Genomic DNA, 26,924 nt, shown 5'->3' with positions numbered 1-26,924 from the left:
CAGTCTCCTATACCAGAACTTTTCTGACAACCCAACTTTAAATGGTGTTCCTCAGGACCCCTCTTCTCTCCTCATCAGCATTCTAAAACCTCCTGATCATTTGCAAATACCCAACACACTGTATTGTAATTACCTATTAAACTGCCTCCTTCCCTGTGCATCTTGAGCTCTAGCAGGAGAGAGTCCAAGCCTGTCTTATTCACTGGGGTAGTCCTAGCACCAAGTGTAGTGCTTGGCTCAATAAATGAATGAATGGCTGAACTCTACACACTCTCTCTCAGTGATTTCATTCATTTCAATGGCTTCAGTCACCATCTAACTGCTGATAACTTCCAAGTCATATCGCTCACCCACACTCTCCTCAATTCCAAAACCTCCACTTCAAAGCCCTGCCCCTTAGACAATGTGAAGAATAAAGTGGGGTAGGAGGTGGGGGATAGAGCGGGCAGGAAGAAGACAATGGCAAGAGTCTAGACAAGAGCAGTGAAAAGAGTTTAAAATTTTTTAAAAGTTCAAATTCTGAATAAATTTTGAAAACAGGGCTAACAGGATTTGATAAAGGAAGAGTCAAGAGAAAAGGAATCAAGATTAAGTCCTAGAAATAACTTGTACTTAGATAAGACCGATAGTATTTTTGTGATTGTTTTAATTAAAAAGAAAACCTTTCCTCAAGTTTTATACTTTTATAGTCTTGGCAAGACAACTCAGAAAACTTTCCACTAGCGAAGTAAATGGTATATATCACTTAGAGCTTAAACAGAATCAAAACTACCACCTGTTTTTCTGAAACAAACCACTCAGCTCCAGTCATTTCAAATGAATAGTAAACGTAATATTAAGATACCCAATTCACTGACAAAAAAAATTTCCATTTCTTAAATAATATCCATAATATTTATGCAGTAGGAAAAATCCCAACATCACAAATATAACTCATATTTCAGAATTACAAAACATATGGGAAACGTCACTGTTTTACGAGATATTAGAATGCACAATAACTGTTTATTTATCCAGCTATAATCATAAATAAAGATATGATCCCTTATAAAATACATTACATTAGAGTGGTAACTGTGATACATACATCAATTTAATTTTGTTGCTCTACTGCAAGCCTACAGCAGACTCACATGTAGGACAGGGAAGGTAGAAGAGGGAAGAGACTATGATTCTGCCAACATATGACATGACAGCTCCCAAGTTCAGCAAGAAAATCTATCAGGGAGGCACCTCCAAAACAAGCCATATTCTACTCTGCATATTCTTATTGAGAGGTAAGACTTTACTGATCCAGATTCAGTGAAAATCACTACCCTAGCAAGGTAAAGGATTCTGTCAGTTTTCCTTGATATCTCCTATACTAGGATAACCAAAGTAGTTCCTAAAATATCAGGAATATTGCCAAAATTCAAATCAGCTTCTACCAGAGAAATGCATAAATACACATAAAATACAAAATTTTTTTTAAAAAAAAGGAACGTGACACTTACCAACGGCCTGTATAAACCATAACCACTGCTGCCAGGCTATATTTTTAAACCTCACAAGAACTCTTAAAAGATACGTTATCTCTATTAGCAGGTGAGGAAGCAGAGTTTAAGAGGTTAAATGGCTTGTCCAATGTCTCTCAGTTGATAAAGGCTAGTGCTGGCATTTGAATCCAGAGCTCACCATAAGCTTTCCAATAAATCCCACTATTTCCCTGGACTTTATTAAAAAATACTGAATTTTACAGAATCAATATGTTAATTCCAACTTAGAAAACAACATTGGTAGAATTCAAAAAATGGTGGAAAATGTTGGAAAGAGAACCTTTCATGAGAGCTGGACTGTTATGTATTTTATACATAGTAGATCCTCCATAAATTCCTGTTAAAATAAGCTAATGAGGGTGGGAGGAAGGGCTAACAGCTATAAATATCTCAGAACTCTGGTACAAGACAGATAAAATTTTCCATCTCAAAAAAAGTTATGTTACAGTAATTAGATTCAGTATTGTTACTAGACCTACTTAAGTGTTATAATGATAAAATCATTGTTTAAATAAGAGTTTTAATTCTTCCTGTTCTGTGATGCTATCTTATCAAGGCCCAAGTATTTGGTATGAACATGTTGAAATGATGTGAAATCAACAAGGATGCTAAAGATAAATTCTTAAAGATGTGAAGCAAATACTTCCTTTCACTGTAAACAAAACGACTGAGTCCACTTCTTGAAGAAATCAAGCTCTATTTATATTCACTCTCCTGAAATGGCACAGGCAGCCTTAGAAGGGTAAGTTTATAATAAATCCCTATATTTGGAAAACATTGTTGCTAAGCATCTTCTAACATTCAGCAGAGTTTATATAATTCATGTCTCTGCTACATAATTAACATTTCATGTTTTCCAAAAAACTGTGGTATGCTTATCTATGTTGTTAATTTAAAACATTATAAATTTTGAGTGAATTAATAAAAGGCTATGCAACTAATTAATTAGAAAGGCAGCCTAATCCCAGGAGGAATACAAACATAGACATTAAATGTCAGGATGTGTCAGAGTTGAGCTTGTAAACAGCTTGTCCACTTGAGATAAAACATTTCAAAATGCAGCTGCTCTTTGCTTAAAAAGGTGAGCTACAAAACATCAGGCCTTTGGACAAGTGAGGACATATCACACCACACTCTAGCTCACAAATTAATTATAAAGAAAACACAAGATTTGAAAATAAGTTTCACGCCCAACCCTCAACATTAAACATTTTATCTGCTCAGATAATAAGAGATCCAAGTGTTGAAAGCAACACTACTGTAGTATTTCCAACTTTCATATTCATTATGGAGAGAAAGTTAAAAGATACAAAAATATTTAGTAACAGTGGAATAAAAGACTAGAAAAACTGAGTAAGCACAATGCAAAAGATGAAGCATCACTCTTATAAACTATGGAACAGACTGTAAATCTTCTACTCTCTGGAAAAACATGCAAAAATAAACATATACTACAAGGAGTTTGATCCCACAAACAAAAACCTTTAGATTACAAAAATAATCAGGAACATAGTTCACTTAGGTTTCATGAAATTCTGAATCACTGCAATGTAGGCTCTTACTAGACATCTGTGCACCACTTTTTGCTAAAAAGAGCAGAGCTTCTCCAACTAGAAGGCAGTCCAGCAAGAAAGAAAACTGACAGTCAACACGCAAAAAGCTCAAAGAACACACAGGTCCACAAATCATAAGCAAGCAAATGTTCCAGGAAAAACACACGTCTATATTCTTACTTGTATTCTTAATCATTAATTCAAAACCGTTTCCTTGTGGCTCTTCTATCCTTCAAAATTATCTGTCATTTTTAACTTTCATTTAGAACCATTATACATACCTGCAAGACAAACTTGAACACTCATTTTCTGCTAGAGTGGGAGATTTAAATGATACAGTTTGGAATAGTACATTACTATCACATAAAAACGCTAGGAAGAAACTCAATACTATCAGAGGTAGTCTGAGAACTACATTCGCCAAAACCTAATTCAGTCATTTAAATCAATTACAAAAAATCTGCAAAAATTAGAGAGATGGTTGGTCTAGATCAAGAACAGCATTTGTCGTATAAAATAAAGTACCTCTATATAGAGCCTAGAATCACAGAACAGGACCTCAGAGTGGGAAAGAATCTGAAGGCTTATGGCAGGAATTTCCAGGACCCCTTGTTACGTTCTTACAGCTTTTGCAAACCTGTATACCCATAAAGGAGCAATAATGACTTGGAGGTGTTTCCTCAGCAAAGAGCAGGGATTTCTGCAGGTAACAGTGGAAAGAAGGAGATGACTCTCACTCAAGGTGTAAAAACAAAACTAAACTCAACTCTGAGGTTAATAAACATTTTTATTACTCTATCAAGGGGAGTGGGGTGGTAATTATGTCTCCCAGCTTTCACATATATTTCTCATATCAAATACTTATTGAGCACCTATTATGTACCAGAAATCACTAATACTGCCTCTAAATATTAAGACAATACCATGACTCTTTTTTAAAAACAATGTTTCTAACTGTGTATAATTCTAAAGTCAATATAATTGTGACTGCTACCACTTGCCCAAAGAAACTTATCATGTTAAAAAAAAAAAAAGAAAAAAAGAAATCATCAGTTTAAACTTCCCTAGGCAGTCATTTTAAAAGACTGGAGAGCCATTCAAATCATTCCCTAATAACTCCTCTAAACCCAGATAGGACGTAACATTAAATGTTCATTCAAATCATCCCCTAATAACTCCTCTAAACCCAGATAGGATGCAACATTAAATGTTCATTCAAGTCATCCCCTAATAACTCCTCTAAACCCAGATAGGATGTAACACTAAATGTTCAATTCTTTGTATTTATAACTAGGAGGGTAGTTCAAATTTACCATATGGCTGAGTTTTTTCTTCCTATGCTCAATGACACATCATAGTATACCGGGATGCCCTTGTATATTCAACAAGAGGGATACACTTTTGTGCCCATTCAATAGCACTTGAGCACAATTCTACTATTTTTAAAGTTTACAGAGTTTTAGAGTTGTTTTATCTTTCCTCTGAGTCACACAATTAACCAAATTTATAATTTGCTCAAGTCCCTAGTCAGAAATTATAAAATTGTTTCAATGAGAAAATGCAGTTAGCTTCCCAATCAACATTAGTCTGCTTGTAACATTATTTCTAAGAACACCGTGGGACTAACTACCGAAGTTTAAGTCATTCAGACAAACAGGTACGAAAAAGAAGACTGAAGGGTGGCAAGGCCAGGTGTATGAAAGTAGCTGAGGCCAGGCCAGGATTAGTGAGTAACTTGAGTATTTGTTATCTCACACTGTCCTTTTTCTAATTCTTCCTATCCTTTCTTTTTTTTCCCCCCATTTCTTTCTTGTTCTCCCTTATATCCAGGGAATGTCATATTTACAAGGTCACTTAGATATCATCTACCACAACCCCCTTAACTTACAAATGGGGAAAACTAAAACTCACATAAAACAAAGAACTTGCCCATGATCACAAGTCTGATTTTAAAGGCAGATCTGCCCAACTCTCAGAATCTATCTTCTACTATACCCCGTGCTTCTTTAGAAAAATCCCTTGCAAAAAACTCTAGCACACTGTTCTTAAAATTTATTCTGCTATATAAAGTTAGAGAATGACACTACATAACACAACATACACTAGTATTTAAGATAGTATATACAAAACCACATAAATATATTTTCCCTAGTGGACACTTTAACCCTAATCTTTTTAAAAATTACTTTCTCACAGTCTGATTCATTGCTAGATTAGGGGAAAATATCAGTTCAATACCTGATAATTTGAAATTATTACTAAGTCACATTAACAATAGTTAATATGTCATTTACTGCTTGTATGCACTAAGTACATCCTTTTTATATATATCTATATAGATACACCTATCTATCTTGGATTGGAGGCCTCTCTCCACCCCACCTTCTAATCCTTTCACAATTTTTTCAATTAAATATAACATAGTAAGGGGTAGAATTTCTCACCTTTTCTTGCCATTTTCCCAGGGTTCTTGGGGATATTACAGTGCCCATGAAAGTAAATGGTCCTATTTACATCTAGTATGGGGATTACATTTTCACTTTTCCCTTGAAAGTCTCAGGACACAGCTTAATTTCTGGACTATACTCACCTGTAAAAAGATATGGATATTTTCTACTTTGTAAATTGATTCAACCCTTTAGCTTCATAGACTAAAATTAAATCAAAAAGCCTTATGCCACTTGGACAAAAATCTGTGTTTTATGATTTAATTTTTTTTTTTTTTTAAGGATTGGCACCTGGGCAAACAACTGTTGCCAATCTTTTTTTTTTTTTTTCCCTGCTTTATCACCCCAAACCGCCCCTGTACACAGTTGTATATCTTAGTTGCAGGTCCTTCTAGTTGTGGGATGTGGGAAGCCACCTCAACATGGCCTGACAAGCAGTGCCATGTCCGTGCCCAGGATCCCAACCCTGGGCCGCCACAGCGGAGCACGCGAACTTAACCACTCGGCCACGGAGCCACCCCCTTTATGATTTAATTTTGACTAAGAGAATGGATTTGGAGTAAGATGACCCTCAGTTAAATTGTAGTTTAACACTAGCTGTGAGACCTCTCGAGTCTATCTGATACTTATATCACAGGACTGGTGTGAGGATTAGATAAAAGAATGTTTTCCCTTTGCCACCTTCTCACACCTCTCATTCTGCCTGTAGAACTCGTACTTTTTATTTAAGCTTCTTCTTAGATGTCACTTTTTCTTTTTTCTTTTTTTTTAAATGAAAACCTTTATTAAAGAAAGGTCCTTCTTTTTTTAAAGATTTTATTTTTCCTTTTTCTCCCCAAAGTCCTCCAGTACACAGTTGTATATTTTTAGTTGTGGGTCCTTTTTGTTGTGGCATGTGGGACACTGCCTAAGCATGGCTTGATGAGTGGTGCCATGTCTGCGCCCAGGATTCAAACCGGCGAAACCTGGGCTGCCAAAGCGGAGCACGCAAACTTAACCACTCAGCCATGGGGCCGGGCCCAGATGTCACTTTTTCTATATAACCATAGCATGTCCTTTCTCCATAATGGAAGTCACTACATTTTCCATAGTTTCATGAGTACACATCTCATGATATAAATAGTAGTTTACAACTCTCTTTCTGCCATCAGACAATATGCTTCTGAACAGCAAGAATCCCAGAGCCTTCTAGAATACATGAAATACATTAGAAAGTCAAAAAATGTCTGGTAAAGGATATTGAAGATTGAACCCTTGAATAGATGCCAGGACAAATGCAAAAGCAATGCTTACATAATAATTCAGACTCTTCATTATCACCTAATGGAATGAAGGGAGCAAAGTTATCCACTGATACTTCTGCTTCTTGATCACTAGGGAATGCATTACCATGATCAAGCCCACCATATCTTGCGAAGCACAAGAAACTAAACAAAAAGGGACCTTACCCTAGACCATAATATATCAGAAGACTGTTTATATTTGCTTTGCAGTTTACATAACCTGTAGTCTCCCCCAACTGTGAGTCCTCTAACATGGAAACTGTGAAAATGCTCAAATAGAATGAAATCAAACTGGTTTTCTCCACCAAGAGGAAGATATTCAAAGACTCCTAAATATCTCTTCCAAGTTTTCTTTTTCTACCTGTTTTTCCTTCTCTAACCTCTTTTCCTGCACACATTAGGCCAGATTAGAAGGATGAAAGGACTAATGCAAAGGTCTTCAAAGCCTACTAAATTAGATTAACTATGAACCAATGATTTAGAGGTAAAAGTTACCATATTTCTATACTAAATTTCCAACTCAAGATTTCCATTTCTTCTATTACCTGTGAGGGTTAAACTTTCTTTAAAGCACCTTATGAAACACTGGGATAGGTCACAAACTGGAACAACAGAATGCCACAACCGAAAAAAATTCTTCCAAAGAATAGTAAGGACTTAGAAACATACGCCCATACAGGAGGAGGGAATAAATACAGAGAACCTAAGATTATCAGCAAACCAGAGGTGCTATGAGGTATGTGCCCAGCCTTTAGAGGTTACCAGAAATAAACACATCTTCCCAGAACAAAAAAAAGACTACCAGCTACTTTTCAGTAAATTCTTACTTGCCTGAAGAAATATTTCAATAGCTTAAAAAAACTGCCCTGATTTGAATACATTTTCCATGGTTGAAATTATTCTGAAAAACTGCACAAACATTAACAGGTCTTAAGGGCTTCGAAAATAATTACAGTTATGCCATGGTGAAGTTCTTAAACTCAAAGAGTCAACTGATTAATAACAGCCCTTAAACATCTTCAGACTTTAAACATCACTGTCACATACTCTAAGGCATTGAATTCTCAGGTTTCACTGAATACTTTTTCAGCATTTCAACAAATAACAAAGCTGCTCCTTAACAAAATTTGGATCCTCCTGCAGGCACTTCTCCCTAATTTCCAGAGCACAACATCAATAAATACTGTCATCATCAATACTGCCGTTAATGTATCCGGTTGCGTGTGTATGCACACATATGTACATGTGTTTGTGTGTGTGTGTACACTTAGGAAAAGTCTCAAAGGATATATGCTATAATAGTGGTTATCTTTAGAGGTAAGATAAAGAGTGATTTTTATTTCTTTTTTATAGTTTTCTGTAGGTTTTTCAATAAATATATTTTATGATTAGAAAAAATTAGCTATTTCCATTAAGAAATGAGGTACAAATTATCAGTATGTAAATAAACCAGAGTTAAGTCCATCAATACAGACTCACTATAGCAAATCACTCTCACCTGCTTCATTACACAAGGCTTTCAAGTCTGCTCCAACGTATCCATGAGCACTATTTGCCAGCTGTAGCAGTTCAGCTTTAGTGAGCAAATGGGGTACCCTTCGAACTAGCTTCTGGAGGATATCTAGCCGGTCCTGAGCATTAGGAACTCCAATTTCAATCTCTTTATCAAATCGTCCAGGTCTTCGGAGTGCAGCATCCAAGGCATGAGGGCGATTTGTGGCCCCAAGGACCAAAACCTGTCCTTCACTTCCTTCCTAACAAAATAAAATGAAAATCTAAGTAAATAAATAAATACAAATATAAATATATATAAATACGTATATATAGGCACTGGCTATATAGACAAGGATGGATCTAACTGTCCAGGCTGCTAAGCCCTAACCCTTTTTTTAATTACTCATCCCATATTTTCCAAAGCTTAGCCTAAATGCTCCCTCACCTAGAAAGTTTTCCAAAACTTACCTCTCCATCCACACTGATGTCTGTCCCACCTCTAGCATCTTAACTACACCATTTTCATGAATAATAACATATAATACCCTACCATATAGCTGTTTTAATGTGTTTAATTGTTTTAAGTTGTCCTTTTCCCCTGCCTGAAAGCAAAGATTATGACCTATACATCATTCAATAGAGCAAGGCTCTATTACACAGGGGTCTAAGGAATCTTCTTCACATATGGACTGTCTCTTTTTTATTTTGATAAATTTTTAAATTCCATAAAATATAGACAACAATATAATCAACATCCAAGTACCAGCCACCCTTGAATACACAAGAATTTTTATTCTCTGAGAATGAAATCTGGAACAAATTACCAAGAACTACAGTCATGATCAGCCATCTGTAGAAATTATCCAACATTCTATTCCAATGACCCAAGTATAAACTCACAGAGACAAGCTTAAGCGGAATGTGATTCAATGTAAGAAAACTCTAACCCAATCAATTATACTGGATGTGCCAACAGAAAATGCATGGATTACAGTGATTCTATGAATTATGAGATTAGAAGACAAATACAGTCCATTAAACATTTTCAGACTAAAACATGACTGTCACATGCTTCCAGTCCTGCCCAAAGGCAAGAACACCAGTCTACAGTAGGTCTATCCTAGTGGCAGAGAAAGAGGGAGCAAGGACAGTGATTAAGATCCTCCAACACAGAGCCTTCCATCTAATTTCCTACTCACCAGGAACCCTTCTAATTATAATAGAGCTCTCCACATATATTTGCCTTCAGGGTGAAAAAAGAGTCACCCATAAACAAAGATATTTGGTCAGCTTAATAATTATATTTCTTATTGTAAATGGATAAACTGGCATCCAGTTTACACATGTCCCTTGTGAGTGTTATTACTGTGGGTCAGTCTTCAGGGCCCTACCACCTGCAATATACTAACAACACTGAAATCCCCAGCTTTATAAGCTGAGAATCAAACCTGGGACATGATGATCACACCTAGGTACTGCCACAAGACTGTGAACCAGGCCTCCCCCAGCTAGCAATCCTTCTCTTGTGTTATTCTTAAAATTGTAACACACACTAACAAGTAACAGACTTACTACCAAACCTTCATGTTATTTTCACGCGTTCAGTTTCTACCAATAGGCAGTAAAAACCAGAGAGTTTTAATTACCCAGTTTTTTAATGTGCAAATGGAGAGCATGAGGCCAGATGATTTCTAAAATTTCTTTTGTTTTTAACATATTATGATTCTAAAAAATGAGTTAAAATTCTGCATAAGAAGTGTATTCTTCTGGTAAACGGCTGTCAGGAGTCTGAAACAATTCTTCATTCCTCTTTTCTATTAGTACTATGGATCTCCTTTTCATAATTAGCACATAGTTTTCATTAACCATAAGAGTGTATGCCCTATTAGGGAATCAGGTAACACAGGTAAATTCTTTTTAAATGTTGTACAAACACATTTTCCATTATTCTCACTTTCTTTCCTTTTACTTGACAAACTTAAAGACCTAAAAGAATCAACTTTTACATGAGTAATAAGACAATCATGAAATTTCTTAGTAAAATCCTCTAAAATTTAACTGCTAAATCTTCCTTACTGATTTTTGCTTCAGGTTTTAAGTTAGTACCATTTATTACCAAAAAAATTTATTACTGTATATTATTTTATATGCTAGAAAATGTGTATATGTGCCAGGTTATATTATCCTAGCAGTTACTAAGAAATCTTCTGAAGAAAATTACTTTATGGGTCTTGCCTTTAGTTTTTATGAATATTTTTTTCCTTATCCTAGGATGTCCAAAAACTTAAGACATATTTAATAGTTTTTGCTACTACATACATATAACTAAGAATCAACCCCTTCCTATACAGAATCAATACTGGTGCTATACTTACTGAGCCAATACCATCCATCAGTGTTAAAAGTGAAGCGACAATTCTTTTTTCCACTTCATTCTGAGCCCCTTCTCTTTTAGGGCAAAGTGCATCCAGCTCATCAATAAAAATAATTGATGGGTGCCTAAAAACAAACAAGTAAAATGAATTCTCTAATACACATTTAATTTTTAAATTTGATACGTTGCATTTCAATTAAAAATTTGAAACTAAGTAGTTTTAATTTTTTAATTGAAATGCAACGTATCAAATTTAGGATATAGTTAATAATATTAAAGACAAAGGCAATAGGATAAGCTGAAAAACCTTAGGTTAATTCTGGTCCAAATTTTACCTCACAGCATCACATTCTAGTGGATCTGCCCTCAATAAAAAGAAGAGTATTGAGAACAGTCTGTTGCTCATAAGATGAGAGTCTATGCCCAGAGAGAACTTGCTCACTAGTGCCCATTAAACTGTTATGCCAGGATCAATTCAGAAGCTGAGGCCAGAGATGTTGTCCCTTGGAGGAGATTTAAAGTCGAAGGGATAAAGAGCAGAAATGCTCTCCTTTTTTTACCTATTAAAAAAAGAACTTTCAAGATGATTAATTCTCCCATAAAAAGATGAACATTCTCTCACAAGAGGAAGCCTCTACTGCCAGGAACATAACAACAAACCAGGAACATAACCACTGATTCTCAAATCTTCAGTATTGGGACTACAAACTAATTTCACCTACTATCACTGGAAAAAAAAACTTTAAAAATGGAAGTTCTTTTGATAACAAGGTAGTACTTATGATAAGTTAAATACCAAAGCAATAGTGGAGACATAGCCATATTATGATTATTACATTAGACCAAGTTATAGACCAAATTCTAACATTTCTTGCAATGTAACATGATAGCCTAAACTAAAGAATAATCAGTAAGAATCATTTTAAAGAATAGAAGATTTATCCCTTTGAAGCAAAAAACAATAAAGTTTCAAGCATGAAGGGCTACTAAAATATTACAGTCCACTAAGGGAACTAGATATACTAGATATGCCTAAGTACCCAAAAGAGAAAATCATAAATTTATATGCTCAGTCACATGACATCAAACAACACTCTTAATTCTTTTACTTTGTGATTTTTTTTAATTGAGATATAATGGACATTTAATATTATATTAGTTTCAGGTGTACAACATGATTCAATATTTCTATGTATTGTGGACAGTCGGCATCTGTCACCAAACATAGTTACAAAACTTTCTTTCTTGTGATGAGAACTTTTAAGACCTACTCTCTTTGCAACTTTCAAACATACGCAATATAGCATTATTAACTATTGTCACCATGCTATATATTACATCTCTGTGACTTGTTTTATAAATGAAAGTTTGTACCTTTTGCTACCTTATCTATTTTAATAACTCATTTACCAAACTTCCAAAACAATATTAGATAGAAACAGACTAGACAGAGCTTCATTAGATTTACAATCTATTTCTAGTGCTATCACTATTATTTCTGTACTATTCTTTCATGCTTCACATAAAGTTTTAGTATGTCTACTAACACTTAAAGTTAGTTATACTTTGATTAATACAGCCTTGACTACTAATTCCAAACATCTAAAAATAAAGAATACCGCAGAGTGGCTTTGGCAAATATCTGACGTAATCTTGCTTCAGTCTCCCCATAGAATCTGTAACAAATAAAACACATTTAAGGACCAATTCTGTTTTTAAAGCTTTGTCTATAAAAGTTCATCTCACTTTTCAAATATTTCCAGAAAACTTAAAATTACTTTCAAAATTATTCTCCAAACAATTTTTATATACATTAAAAAGCAAATTTAAAATATTTCAACATATGAAATACCCAGACAGAATACTACGCTGCCATTTTTTTAAAAACCACATTTAGGAAGTATATTTAATAATATTGCTTATTCTATTAAATTATGCACCTACTTGCTTATAATTTCAGGACCATTAATTATAGAAACATAGGCTCCGACTTCATTGGCAACAGCCCTGGCAATCATTGTCTTTCCAGTACCTGGCGGGCCATAGAGTAACACTCCCCTAGGGGGAGGAATTGCTGGAAGAAAAAGAAGAGAACACTGAATTCAGCATTACTAGGTTTCTTATAAGTGTTATCATATGACTTCAAACACGAGTTATAAAATATAAATTTACTTTGCATCACAAAACTAAAGTAAGAATCAGACCTTCTTTTTTCTCCCCAAAAAGATGCACTCATTAGTCCAAACATTGACCTCCAGCACTGACTTTCTCTCTATGGACCCAACCAGGCCAGGCACATTGGCAAAAAACTGGCTGGACACACACACTATTGCCATGCCCCATCCCATGCAGCAGAGTTCAATGATCAGAAAACAAAGCTCAGACAACAAGAACATCCAAAGGCAAGCTACCAATCCCAATTTTCATCCAACTAGCTGTCTCAGAGAACAGAATAACCATTACTAGCAAAATACCAATCCAAGGGTTCATTTATATATATAAAGGTTCATGAAAAAGGAAAGAGTAGAGAAAGAGATGGTAGGCACCAAACACATGCAGAGGATCTAGGCAGTAACTATACAGAGGAAGTCCTGAGTTTCCTAAGAGCCAAGTCACTCCCTCAACCACTTGCTTCAGTGCAAAGAGATCTGCACACAGCTACATTTCCTAACAAAGAAGTTTTATCCAACATATTCGAATGTTTGGTTTATTTCTTTAGTCATTACAGCTGATCCAGCACGACAAGATACTTATTCTAGATTCAATACAAACAATTGTGGGAGTATGCAATTAGAAGGGACAGGCTGCAACTAACTCACATTACAACCTAAAGAAACCAAGCACAGAAAAAGGCTCTCTCAACTGGCCTCTCCCAAAGCAACTCTCACCTCCTACCATACCTATCACTCAGGAAAGAAAAACGGGAAAAAAGGGTGAGCGATCATTAGATAAGTGGAATGAGCCAACTGCTTTTTAGTTTGAATTTAACACTTTGAGGTGCAATACACTGAAGAAATCATACCATAGCTCTTGAAAAGTTCCGGCTGTTTGAGGGGCAGTTCAATTATTTCTCTAATTGCCTTCAGCTGACTATTTAAGCCTCCTATCATGTCATAAGTTACTTTGAATTGGTTGTCTTGCTCTTTTGAATTTGTACGAATCTTTGTAAAACTGACTCTTGTTGTTGAAGAAATAAAATAAAAAGTATCAGTGTTGCACTTTGCTCCCAAGCTGGCTGACTTCAGCAATCTCTCTTTATTGACAAGTTGTTCGTTTCCTTCTCTGGCAGACTCAAAACTGCATGTAAGGCCTGTGACTTCCTCTAATCCAAGCCCACCATCATCCCCAGGACTCTGGGTAACATCCAATAAAATGTCACCAGCTTTCTTTATCATTCTGTCATCTACTGGTTTGCAAGGAGTACTGCTTGATGTTGGGTCCTGGGGCTCTTCCAGATCTAGCTGGCTTAGTTGTACAGATATATCAAGGGTACTGGTTTCTGTGCTGGACCATTTAGAGGTCATTCCCTGAGTATCAGTGTCAGAGTCACTCTGAGGCTTTCTCAATATGGTGCCGTCTACCCCTTTCACTTGCAACACTTGCAACTTGCACGGTCGTCCATAGAATGTACAATACAGAAAGTTGCCTGGTAAAACAATCTTGCCATCTGGAAAACAATTTATTAAATATACATGTTAGCACAATTTTTCACCCTTTTAATGTTTAAACAGCTATTTATTTCATCTATTAACAAACTATCTGACTGAAAAAACTAAATCAAAGATGGGAGCATTTATAAAATAAGTGTTGTGAAAAATAGAGGACCTAATATTCCCATTGGTAGAAAACTATCTGGAGGTAGAAGGATAAGATAATTCTTTGAAATCCTCTACACTCAATGCATCTAGGATACTATCAACTATATAAACAAATAATCAGCCATTCTATGTTCAATAATGAACTAACCTGACAGCATACCTAAGTCAGCAAGCCATGATAACTTTCCTACTGGAAAGAGCTCAAGGGTTAAAAGTCTCAGCTCTACTATTGACTTTGTCCATAGACAAGTCATATATTCTCTCAACTGCCAAACAACTGGGGGAAAAAAATCTCTATCTCAAAAGGACATCAATTCATTGAGGAGAATATTCTCTACACTATTTTGAAGAAAACTATTATATATACAGGACCTCAAAGACACATTACTTTATTTGCTGCTACCCTGCTTCTCAAAATTTAAAAAACTATTTAAAATATATGTCTCACCTAGTTTTCTCAGAAGACAACCAGTCAATTGTTCTTCATTAATATCCACATTTTTGTCACTGTAAAAGGGAAATAAAAATCAGCACTAAGTACAACAGAAATTAAAATGTAATATAAAATGACATGTACACAGTTGTCATGTAGATCTAATCAAAAGAATAACTAGTTTACAACCTGGAAATGATTTACACAATTTTGGAATGATTTACACTTTTCAGATACTTCTTATAGCTGTGAAAATATGATTTGCAATTTGGTATCCTAGTGGCTAAATGAGTGTTCTTCAAAACATACGGTACTATCCATGAGTGGATCATGAAATCATTTCAGTCAATCTCATTCAGCATTTTTTTTAATAGAATACAAAATGTCAGAGTACATCACACAAAGAAAAGGTAAATATTGCTTTGTAAAACATTACTTTTTACACATACATGCACACACACATATCTATATACTCATGCGTATATAGGTACATACACGTGACTGTATATGTGCACTTTATCTGTGGATGTATGTGTACAATGAGTCATAATAAAAAATACATTTTTTATTATGTGTCATAGTCAAAAATATTTGAGAAACACTGGCCTAAATTAATCATTCCCTTTCTCAACTTGCCTAGTTTGAAGAAAGGCTTTTATTAAAAGCTTACTTGACTCCTTTTGTATAATTTATAAATTATCTTTCAAGAAAATCAAATCCTTTATAGTACATTATCTGAAGAGGTAGAAATAAGAGAAAGGAGGGTAATGGTGCCATGAAAGTTTATTCTGAAGAAAGAGCATGCCTAAGAAAAATGAGAACTCCTTCTTCTGACTAATAACTGTGTCTTCCAGGAAGGTTGCTTGTTTGAGTACAGAAGTAGGCACACTAAAAATCATTGTAAAGAACTATGTTCCTGGAGAGTTCTCAGAACATGTGCATTTTCCCTACTTCTCCATGTGTAAACAAGCCTCCATCAGCAGAGGATGCTTACGGTGTGTGAGCTCTGTTGGTAATCAGTGGAGGGGGGATAGTTTAGCTCAGGAAGGGGTGTGTTAGCAAACCATCTGGTCAAAATCTAAGCCTTATTCTTCAGTCACTTTATCAGTAACAAAACCAATATAGTTGATCATCATTATTTATGGATTCCATATTTGCAAATTCACCTACTTGCTAAAATGTATTTGCAGTCCCAAAATCAACACTAGAAGAGCTTTCCCAGTCATTTGTGGATGTGAGTAGAGCAAGTAAAAAATCTGGGCCACCCAACGCTTTCCCAGCTGAGTTTAAAGAAGGCCTCTTGTTTCAATTCGTGTTCAGAGATGACAGAGGATGGAGACTGGAGATGGTAGGGGGCAGTGCAATGCAGAAGAAAAAGTTCCAGCTCTGGGGCCAGCTGGAGGGGATCTGAATCCTAACTCTGGCATCTGTTAGTCGGGTAGCGTCAGGCAAGTCACTTAACACTCTTAAACCGCCCCTTCTTTGTAAAATAAAGAAAATAGAACCTAGGGGAATGATGAGTTGTTTTAAGGATTTAAGACTACAATCTATGTAATATATATATATATTTATATTTATATTATATATGTGTGTGTGTGTGTGTATATGTGAATATATATATATATATATATATATGCGTCCCAAGGAGCAATGGTTCAGTATTTGCTAATTCAGTGTTTGTGGCAACTTTATAGAACATTAACTACCACAAGTAACAAGAATTGACTGGATGTTCTTTTAAAAGAGAGAGAGAGTTTTTAAATATATAGAATAAGGAGGAAATCTCATGAGTCAAATGTATGTGTCTCAAATGCTTAAATTTACTCCTGTTTACAGAACTCTGAAACCAGTTACACTTAAATTGTTTCTATTTATTAAACTCTGAAAAGAAGATACTTACAAATATGTACAAGAACAGTAAAAACCACTCAACCAGTTTTGTTTTTACAAAAAGAATGGGTGCAGATAAAATTCTTTCCACTAGAAGGAGCTCTAACCTTATTAATAAAATTTTTCAGCTACAACTGAAGGATTTAAGCAGCAAATTAAAATTACTAAATTTTCTTAGTGGAAATTAAGTTTCTTGTCTAACTCTGCTGCCACATTTGAAACATAAGATTTTTTCAAAATGAAATTTTAAAAACCAAGATGCAATTAAAACATACACAGTCCCTCTACAGTAATAAGCAACCATTATGAGCTGAGACTGCTGCGCCCTCAAGAGGTGGGATTAATTGCAGATCATCAAAAATCCAGTCAACCGATTACTGCTAGCTGCAGCACTGCTTTACAACAGTCTGGATTATTCCTATTTAATCTGAGTAGTACTACTAACTAATCCATAAAATAAACAGGCAAGTTACTTCTCCTCACTGAGCCCATTTCCTCCTCTGTAAATAAAGGGGTGAAAATGGGTAACTTGCAGGATGTGTAGAGGATTAAATGAAAAAATAAAAAGGGAAAAAGTGTGTGTGCCAATACACAGCTGGTGCTCAACATATGCTGTGTTCTCTCTTCTTTTCTGCTTTTTATTTTATTGCTTGTTAAAATGCTATTTTAAACATTTTCCAGTTTTTAAATATGTAGAAACTCAAGCTTGGAATCTACAAAGGTAGCAAAAGAGAAAAAAACATTTTAAAATCAAGCTAACGACTGAAAAATGTTTTGTGATTCTCGCATAGAATGTAAATATACCCCCCAAATTGTTACCTAAGGTGTTATTAAAGTATCAAAAGATGCTTTTTTTTAAATGAATTTTGATAAGACTTCTTCATGCAAACTGAGTCAAAAGCCTATTAGATACAGAGTATCCAAGATGATGGGCAGTATACTTTATCGATAAGGTGATTCGAACAATTAGTATTTGGTGAGGAACTATTTTAAAATCTGATAGAAATGGATGTTTTACTAGATTGAATAATCAGAGTTAAAATACACAACTAGGTACTCTGCTTGAGCAGTCTTAATTAAAACTTGTTTTCTGCCTACTCACAGTAATCTACCCCCTTCTTTACAACTGTAAAAAAGATAAGAAGCCCCAACTACACTGCAAACCAAGATGAAAAACATTGTTAAATATCCATCAGCAATAATTCCTCTCACCTAACACATCAGGGCATACTCTCATCATATGTCATTAGAGAGTCCCTAGTCCATTACTACATGGCACACATCTAGCTTGTTCTAACACAGGAGGCCACTAGCCACTCACCACATGGGGCTAGCAAGCGATTAAAATGTGATAGGCCAAATTGAGATGTGCTACAAGGGTAACATACACACTGAATTTTGCAGACACTTTGAAAAACAATGCAAAATATCTTATTAATAGTTTTCTATAGTTAATTACATGTTAAAAACAGATTTTACAAATACTGGTTAAACGAAATATTACAGGAGCCAGCCCCATGGCATAGTGGTTAAGTTCAGTGCACTCTGCTTCAGCAGCCCGGGTTCATGGGTTCAGGTCCCAGGCACTGACCTATACCATTTGTCAGCCACTACTTGTCAGACCCATGAATAAAGTGGAGGAAGATTAGGCCGGCCCTGTGGCACAGCGGTTAAGTGTGCATGTTCTGCTTTGGTGGCCCGGGGTTCACTGGTTCAGATCCCGGGTGCAGACATGACACCACTTGACAAGCCATGCTGTGGTAGGCATCCCATATATAATGCAGAGGAAGATGGGCATGGATGTTAGCTCAAGGCCAGCCTTCCTCAGCAAAAAGAGGAGGATTGGCAGCAGATGTTAGCTCAGGGCTAATCTTCCTCAAATAAAAAAAAAAAGATTGGCAACAGATGTCAGTTCAGTGCTAATCTTACTCAGCAAAAAAATATACATATATTTACTATTAGAATTAATTCCACCTGGGGCTGGCCCAGTGGTGCAGTGGTTAAGTTCACACGTTCCGCTTCGGCGGCCCGGGGTCTGCTGGTTCAAATCCCGGGTGCAGACATGGCACTGTTTGGCAAGCCATGCTGTGGCAGGAATCCCACATATAGAGGAAGATGGGCATGGATGTTAGCTCAGGGCCAGTCTTCCTCAGCAAAAAGAGAATTGGCGGCAGATGTTAGCTCAGGGCTAATCATCTTCTTCAAAAAAAACAAATTAATTCCACCTGTTTCTCTTTACTTGCTTAATATAGCTACTAGAAAACGCAAAATTAAATACGTGGTTCACATTTGTCATTCTCGTTATATTTCTACTGGGCATCATTGCTCCAGACAGTCACCAAAGAAAAGTGCCAAACCTGAGTGCCACGTCCATTTCCTCAGCCTGTAGCACAGCACCCAAAAGAGGCTGGACCTGGATGGTATCACCAATCCTCACACCTATGTTCTTCTGTGCCATTTCACTCAGGCCAACCTTGCCTCCAGGAAATCCTGACACAGGCCAGGCTGTATAGACCTGCCCAGAACACAGGAAATAAAAATATGAGAAAATAAATATTCAAGTATATCATTAATTTATAAGGCAGAAAGCTAAGCACAGCCAAGTACATGGATCTGCAAAACACAATCCTTACCCCAAAGGAGTTACGATCTGACACAAGTCACAAAAACCTTTTTTTATAAATATTACACTTTTTGTGAAGATTAGGAATGATCCCACAGCAAAAATGGTGGAAGATTTGAAAAGTGGATTTAGGAAAAGACACAAAGGCATTAACAGATGATAAGAAAAAAATGAGAAAAAATACTGAAGGCAAGCTAACTGTAAGGTAATCCAGCCTGGAGCATAAACTACATCCAGGAAATAGTGAAGGAATGGGCAGAAGAGCTTGGTGGGAACCTAAATCTCATCAGATTTAAATGTTAAGGGAGAGGAGCAAGGATTTCTAGCTCAAATTAGTGGGCTGAGCTCATACATTGACAATGTCCCCTTCCACAAAACACAGTAAAGGATTTTTAAAAGTCTAAGCCCAGAATAATGAAAAGAATGGGAAGCATGCCATCAGCAGACAGAGATTTCAAAACATTTCCAGAGGACCCAAGTGGATGAGAGAACATTGAGTGATGAAGCAGCAGCAGAAGACCTGGCAGAGGCAGCCAGGGGCCAGCAGCAGGGAAGAAAGCCAAGGTGCCAACAGTGTTCCAGGAGAGGTCCTGGGCTTGGAGTCTCAGATATGATGAATGGCAGCAAGGACAAACACAGCTGAAAACAAGTAGGGTAATTAAACACTGGTACACAAAAGAGATGACCTTCAAACCCCCAAATAACGTTTCTGTGGAGAAATATAACTAACAGACTAGGAGAAATAGGGCTGATAGTGAGTGTGTCACTGCCTCCTGAGGAAAGGCCTCTCTCTACATCATGATATTTAGGTGCTGCTACGCCCAGCATAGTCGCAGACATCAAAGTAGGGAAAAGTTTATATAGATGTGAGGGTCTTTTAAAATATAGTTTTTAATTTATTCCGGCTTGAACTAAAAATTAAAATCAAAAACATCTCAATTCTTTCTAAACTAAGGAAATGAAAAGGACTCTTACCTCTTGCTTTCCATCCAAACTGGTAAGCAACACTGGTCGACCTATACATATATTTGCAGACTTCATAGTGTTGAGTCCAAGTTGAACGAGGGAATTCTGGAATGTTTTAGGAACTTTGTCATCTATCATGAAGGAAAAGACAATTAGTTTTGTAATATTTTGTAAGTGAAGTTAAAGCATGCTTTCTTTTGGAGTAAATAAAAATCCTCCATCCACACAGCCACATGAATACAATTACCATACCCGGGAAACCACTGTTCCAACCCTCCTTATTTTAATAAGCAGAATTAAAACCAAACCTTTTGAGGGTCCACTGATAATATGAGTGCTAACTAAAAAAGAATATTTTATGGGTCGTTACTAGTTTTCATTCTTTAAAAAAAATCTCTAATTGCATTAAGAACTGAACATACTTGCAATAGGGCTTTTCATACTTGCATACTGAGCTTCTCCTATTACAGATTCTAAGTTGAGTCAGCTACTAGTATTCAAAGGCTTGAATTAGGGAACTGGCACTCATCTGGCTCAAAAGGATTAAACTTTGCTTCCACCTCTGGCCCACATGATAGCAATCAGATATTTTTCTTTTCTGTGCCCAAGAATACAAGGATAAGACAGTAACACAGGTCTTTTCCAGCGACTGAAACGAACACTAGTGCTTTCAACTCTTGGCCAAAGAAGGGGCTCAGAATTCAGCCCAATTGGCAACATCTCTGAAAATGATGTGCTAACATCTCTACCCTTTCCCACCCACCCACTCAAGCTCTACATTTGGTTAGATATCCCTCCTCTGATTCTCCCAGCACTCTATGCCGCCAGATACTAGCATTTATCATCCTAATATTCATTTGCTTTACAGTCTGACTTTCTCCTAAACCGTATGCTGCTTTGGGGCAGGAATTTGGTCATATTTATCTTTGTATCTTCAATGTCTTGTAGTTCATCAAATAAGGCAGTTGTATAATAAATATCAGTGAAATGAATGAATAGATGTAGATGAGTACACAATATTTTTCTTTTCAGAAAAAATCTATCAAACACTTAGGAAATTTTAACCTGCCACAAACTTTGTTACAAAATTTATTATAAAAAATCTTATTAGACACATATACCATAATCATAGAGCTCTAATATTAATTTTTCCTAAATGTCAGAAAAGCAGATCTTTCGTAATTAAAAAGGAATTAAATCAATGAAAGCAAAACCAAGAGGTATGTCTGATTTACATTATTCTCTATCACTACAAGGTAATTTCCCAACACATTTATTCTCCTGTCAGCGGATGAACAAATCTAGAAAAACAAAACACCTCACAGAGCCAAGACTAACAGTACTGTGTAAAAAAATGAAATAAGCTGATTTCATAATATGAGAGGCTCAAAAGAAATTCAACTTTCCCACGAACATTAGGTCTATCACCAATGGAGATCACGTTCAAATTCCCATCCACTGGCCTTGTTTCCCAATATCTTGTATTCTGTATTCTCTGTTCACAGCATCCACATCTGCTCAAGCTGTCTTCCACACAATTCCCTTCACTAGTCCTCATTCCTCCAATACTTGAAAAATATATTGTGACATCCACCTTCCCCATTAACTAAATTTACATTTGTTGAGTACCTTATGTGCCAGATTAACTAATGAGATAGTAACAGTAATTTCAAACTACCCACCCTTCATTTGTTCATTCAGCAAATATTTAGTATGTGCCTACCATACGGCAGATACTATGCTAAGCAATGGGGATACAAGGTGAAAAGAGCAGACACAGTTCTTGGCCTCATGGAGCTTACAATCTAATAGGATGAGAGAGTTATTAAACAATCACTGAGTAACCGTAGAATTATAAAATAAGATCAATGCAATGAAAGAATGACTAAGGGTGCTGGGAGAGCCTATAATGTGGGATCTGATCTAATTTGGAAGTATCAGAGAATGCTTCTCCAAGAAAGTAATGTTTAAATTCAGATCTGAAGGAAAATTAGGAATTAACTAAATGAAGAGAAAAAAAGAATTCTCAGCAAAAAGAACAGCACACAGAGAGGTCCTGGACAGCAGGGAGCATCGTGCATCTGAGGGAAAGAGCACAGGCAGAGTGGTGGGAGAAAAGGAGGGATCGTATAAAGAAGTTCAAGAGCAGCGAGGGCAGCAGGCTGTATCAAGCTGCTGGTTTTCATTCTGACAGCAACTGGAGGCAAGTGAGGGGAGAAAAGCAAGGTCATGACAAGATCTTCATTTTAAACAACTGTCCTGGTTGCAGAGCAGAAAAGGAACTGGAAGGGAGCAACTAGTGTAGTAGTCCAGGTGAGGGATGATGGTGTCTGAGATGAAGGTGGAAGCAGTGGGAACGGAATGAAGAAGAGGAATGTGGGAAATATTTAGGTGATAGGCTTGGTGGTGGACTGAATATGTGAGATGTGAGAGAGAGACGTGTCGTGGATGACTCCTGGGTTTCTGAATTTTGCAATGGGAAAAACTGAACAGGGCTAGAGCTTGTTTTGTTGGAGGAAATACGAGTGCATGAGGCCAGTCTTGATGCAGCTTTGAAAAAGCCAAGAGAAGAGGTATAGTATAGTGCTATTCAAAGCGCAGTTCACAAACTATTTGTTACTGCTTTGTGACAGGATAAGCACAGAAAATGAGAAGCATTTAGAAGCTTCTATTGCACTTTGATAATTTTATATCTGTTGAATCTAATAAAAATTTATATTTTTTAACTTATTTTTCTAGTAATTTATTTTTATTGTATTATACAACAGTGCTGACCTGCGACATATCGTAAATTTAAAAACCTTCCCTAAAGAATTTGAGCAGCATTGGTCTAGCAGACAGCTGGATCAAGACTCAGAAATAGTATAAATTACAAGTATCAATCTGAAAATAATGAGGATATAGATGGAAAACTCTGGGCATTGGAGGAACTTGGGCAAAGAAAGAAGACTTACAGAGAAAAAAAGAGGACTTTAAGAATTGAGGAACTTCAACATCTGACCGTCAAGTGGAAGAGGAGGAGCCTGCAAAGAAAACTGACAAAGTACCAACAAAGGATGGAGAAAAACTAGGAAAGTTTAATAACACAAAAGTCAAGAAGTAAAGTGTTCAAGGAGGAAATGGTGGACAATGCCAAAAGCTGTTGGAGGTCAAGTAGGGTAAGCAACGAAAAACTGTCCATTGGTTTTATCAACATGGAGATGATCTGTGACCACGGCAGGGACAGTTTCCACCAAATGATGGGATGGATGTCAAATACGAACAGCCTAAGGAGTACGTGAAAGATGAGGAGGCACAGCCGGCTCCATTTCAGAAATGTGGAAATGAAGAGTGGAGAGAGAGAGAGGGTGGTGGTAAGAAGAAAATGTGGAGCTTTTGTTCTGATTTAAGATGGATGATAAATCAGCAGGTATAAATGTCAATGGGAAGGATATGGTTGAAAAAGAGATTTGATCATGCAGGACATAAGCTGTCCTCTGATTCCCAAGGAATACTGAAACACTACGTTAACTCTAAGAGTGTCTTGAGGATTTGCATTAAACGTAAAAATCTTGACACCAGTTTAACCTGATCCATTTTTCAAAGCTATCACACATAGGTTGAACACATAGAAGCTTTACCGACCAAATGACTTTTCAGATAAATCCGTTCTCCCAACTCGAGGGTACCGTGATTTAGCATAATGGCTTTAGAGTCAAACACATCTGGACTCAAATATCGCCTCTGCCACTTAGTACCTGTGTAACCTAGAACAAACCACGTTTTCTTCCTCTGTAAAATGGGCATCATAACACAGTACCCATCTCCCAGGGCTCCTGTGAAGATTGAATGAGATATGCACGACATACCCAACCTACTGCTAAGACCAGGGTGCAATTAATAGCTGCTATTAAATACTAGAACCTGTGTAGTAACAGCAAGAAAAGGCACCTTCATTTTTAAACGCACAATAATGTCTCTTAGGAAGGATGTATCCACATCTTTCCTGAACTGGGTACTTAATTTTTTTAGTGTATGTATCCTAGGCTCGCTAGAGATGAGCAATTTTGTAGTTAAATACGTCGTTAATCTTAAATGAGGCAAAGTCGTTTCAGTGCAACTTAGAAATCCAAACCAATTTACAAAAGAGACAGCTTGACTTGGCCACGGATAAGCCATCAGCAGGCGCGGCTTGGGGGCCTGCGGACGGCTGGGCCGTTCACGGCCGGGCCTCGCGCAGCTCTCGAAAGCCCCTGCAGCCACGGGCGGCGTCGCCAGGCCTTCGCCCTCGCGGGCTGCGCCCCCTCGGCCTCGAGTCTCCCTCTCAGAACTCTTTACCCTTTTCTAAGAAGTTGGTCACCGCCAGAGTCCCGGCCACCGCCGCGATGCCTGGCCCAGCAGGAGAAGCCGAGGCCCCCGCAGCACAGGGAGCAGCGGAGGGCGAGAGCGAACCACTCTCTCCGCTTCGGTTGAGCCGCTTTCTGCTCTTCTTGGAAGACATGATCAGAACGCTGCCTGAGAGAAACAGCGGCAAAGCCGGCTCAACGTGCGCGCTTTACTGTGAGGAAGAACTTCCGGAGCAGAAGTCAGCGAGGCTCCGCCCGGAGCCGTAATCCCGCGAGTGGAGCGCAGTGGAAGAGGGCGAGCCCCGCGTCTTCAGACCCCGCTGTCTTTGAAGAGGTTGAAGAGGCTCTGACTTCTGCAAAGGAAGACGGATTAATCGGACACTACCGTCATTTGGATTGTAAACTCTTGAAAGATAAGACTTTTTCGTGTCTCCGCCTGCCTTCCCCATCGCTAAACAAACGTCTGTTCAATTAAATTAGGAGGGAAAAAGTGGTGGGAAAGTTTCCACCCGCTTTCCTGGAGCCGAGAAAATTCCTGAAAGGAGCTGGGAGACAGGGCTTCGCTTTCTCCTCGCTATGGCGCTGCCAAGTGGTAACCCTAACCCAACTCTGAGACGGGTGGGGTGGCGCTCATCTAAAATTTACGGTAGGGACCTCCGCTCGGGAGCACAAACAAAGCGTGATTTGGGGCCGAGCAAGTGGGGCGTCGAGGGACGGCGCCGTGATGCCGCCGCTGCCGAGCGGGGTCTGCTGGCGCACGGTGCTGGCCAGGGCCCACCGCGCCAGGCTCTCTTCAGGGTCCCGCGGGGCGTCAGGCGACGCGGGTTGTGCGCAAGACCACCCGGCCGTAGTGGGCGAGCTGCGGGGAGAGCTGGACAGATTCGGCGGCGTCTCGGTGCGGCTGGGCGCGCTGGACCGCCTGGACGCCGCCGCCTTCCAGAGGGGCTTGCAGGGCAAGTGTGCCTGGGCCGAGGGGCTGCGCGGCACCCGAGCCTTTCTAATGAAGGGATCCGGCCCCACCCCCGTTCAAGTCCCTAGCCCGGAGGGAAGGGGAGAGGGCGCAATGACCCGCCCGACTCTCTCCCTTTTGTTCCTGTGCCCTTTGCTGGGAGGTCTCTGAGGCGGTGTGGTGAAATGGCGATGATCCCACACTTTGGGATCAGCCGCCCTAGTTTCTGGTCCACTTTCTAGTGTGTGACCTTCGGCAAGTTCTGTCAACCACCAGTTCCTCATCCATCAACTGGGTGATGGGAGCACAGGGGATGGCTCAGAGTTAAGTGGGCTAATGCACATGAAAAGTGCTCAGCACGCTATCTGCCGCCTGTTGAACGCTCAGTCGCTGCTCGTTAATATCACTACGTTATGGTTTACCATCAGCTACCGAGCCGTGGTTCAGCCGGGCACTTTGCCCAAGACAAAACTAGCTCAGATTCTAGTAGAGGTGGTAGACAACGAGTGGACCCGAGAGGTTCTGAGTGGTCACGTTTGTGCACAAATTGGGTCAGGAGCCGTCGCGTCAGGAACTGGAGTTTGCTTCTCCTTACAGAGCAACAAGTCCTCTCTGATTGACCGGGGAGGGTGGCGGGTGGTTTCAGTTTCGATAGGAAAACTCTGTCTTTGAACCTGGAGTCCAGTGTTAAGAAAGGAAGCTTGGATGGAGGAGCCTTCACTTTGAGAGAAGCCCATGATTTGGTTGGAACAGCCTGTTTTTTAAATCCCGCCTGAGGGTCCTTATAATCGAACTGAAGGCATATCCTGGACGTTCAGCCATGGGAAGATTCTCTCATACTAACAGGAAACTTCAAATAATCTTTATCCTATTGAACAATATGGCAAGTGAGCATCTATGTAAATACGATCGACTAGCTGTCTTTATTCTTTAGTCATTGTCATTCCCAAGCCGCTTACCTCTTCACCTCATTTTCTCTCCTGCTTGTGAATAATTGCTGACTCTAACAGTATCACCAGTAGGAGAATCAGATCAATGTTCATCCTCTAATATGTGTACATTTCTGTAGGTAGATACAGGTATTTATTGTGCACACTCTGCCCAAACAGGTGATTAAAGCCCTACCTTAGTCAGCAAGGCAAAGCAGAAAGGAGGTTGGGTTTGGAGTCACACATCCAGGGTCCAAGTCCTAGGTTCTGCCACATGCTTAGCCAGGCATTAGGCAAATATTTGA

General features: G+C 38.1%; 2 protein-coding genes across 5 annotated transcripts in view; one reads left to right on the top strand and one right to left on the bottom strand.

Moving 5' to 3' along the window:
• SPATA5 (spermatogenesis associated 5) overlaps positions 1–24,942 on the bottom strand; it is a 307,772-nt gene extending 282,830 nt beyond the window's left edge. For both annotated transcript variants that reach the window (XM_046657518.1, XM_046657519.1), the window contains exons 1-9: positions 24,734–24,942; positions 20,426–20,547; positions 19,185–19,342; positions 14,953–15,011; positions 13,709–14,353; positions 12,631–12,760; positions 12,306–12,362; positions 10,688–10,811; positions 8,317–8,572 (exon numbers count right to left, since the gene is read on the bottom strand). In XM_046657518.1, coding sequence (XP_046513474.1) covers positions 8,317–8,572; positions 10,688–10,811; positions 12,306–12,362; positions 12,631–12,760; positions 13,709–14,353; positions 14,953–15,011; positions 19,185–19,342; positions 20,426–20,547; positions 24,734–24,896 — 1,714 coding nt within the window. In that variant the 5' untranslated portion in view covers positions 24,897–24,942. The remainder of the gene's footprint in view (positions 1–8,316; positions 8,573–10,687; positions 10,812–12,305; positions 12,363–12,630; positions 12,761–13,708; positions 14,354–14,952; positions 15,012–19,184; positions 19,343–20,425; positions 20,548–24,733) is intronic.
• Positions 24,943–25,032: 90 nt separating this feature from the next.
• The window catches only part of NUDT6 (nudix hydrolase 6), a 30,218-nt gene continuing 28,326 nt past the window's right edge, over positions 25,033–26,924 (top strand). Inside the window, exon 1 of one of the 3 annotated variants that reach the window (XM_046656552.1) lies at positions 25,033–25,387. In XM_046656552.1, coding sequence (XP_046512508.1) covers positions 25,318–25,387 — 70 coding nt within the window. In that variant the 5' untranslated portion in view covers positions 25,033–25,317. Of the gene's footprint in view, positions 25,388–25,439; positions 26,578–26,924 lie in introns of those variants that run through there. The other 2 variants (XM_046656551.1, XM_046656553.1) reach the window with 2 other exon arrangements.

Source organism: Equus quagga, chromosome 3 (genome assembly GCF_021613505.1).
Source record: "Equus quagga isolate Etosha38 chromosome 3, UCLA_HA_Equagga_1.0, whole genome shotgun sequence".
NCBI classification, from domain to species: Eukaryota; Metazoa; Chordata; class Mammalia; order Perissodactyla; family Equidae; genus Equus; species Equus quagga.
The sequence above is the reverse complement of the archived record's forward strand: the minus strand, read 5'-3'. Positions and strand labels throughout refer to the sequence as shown.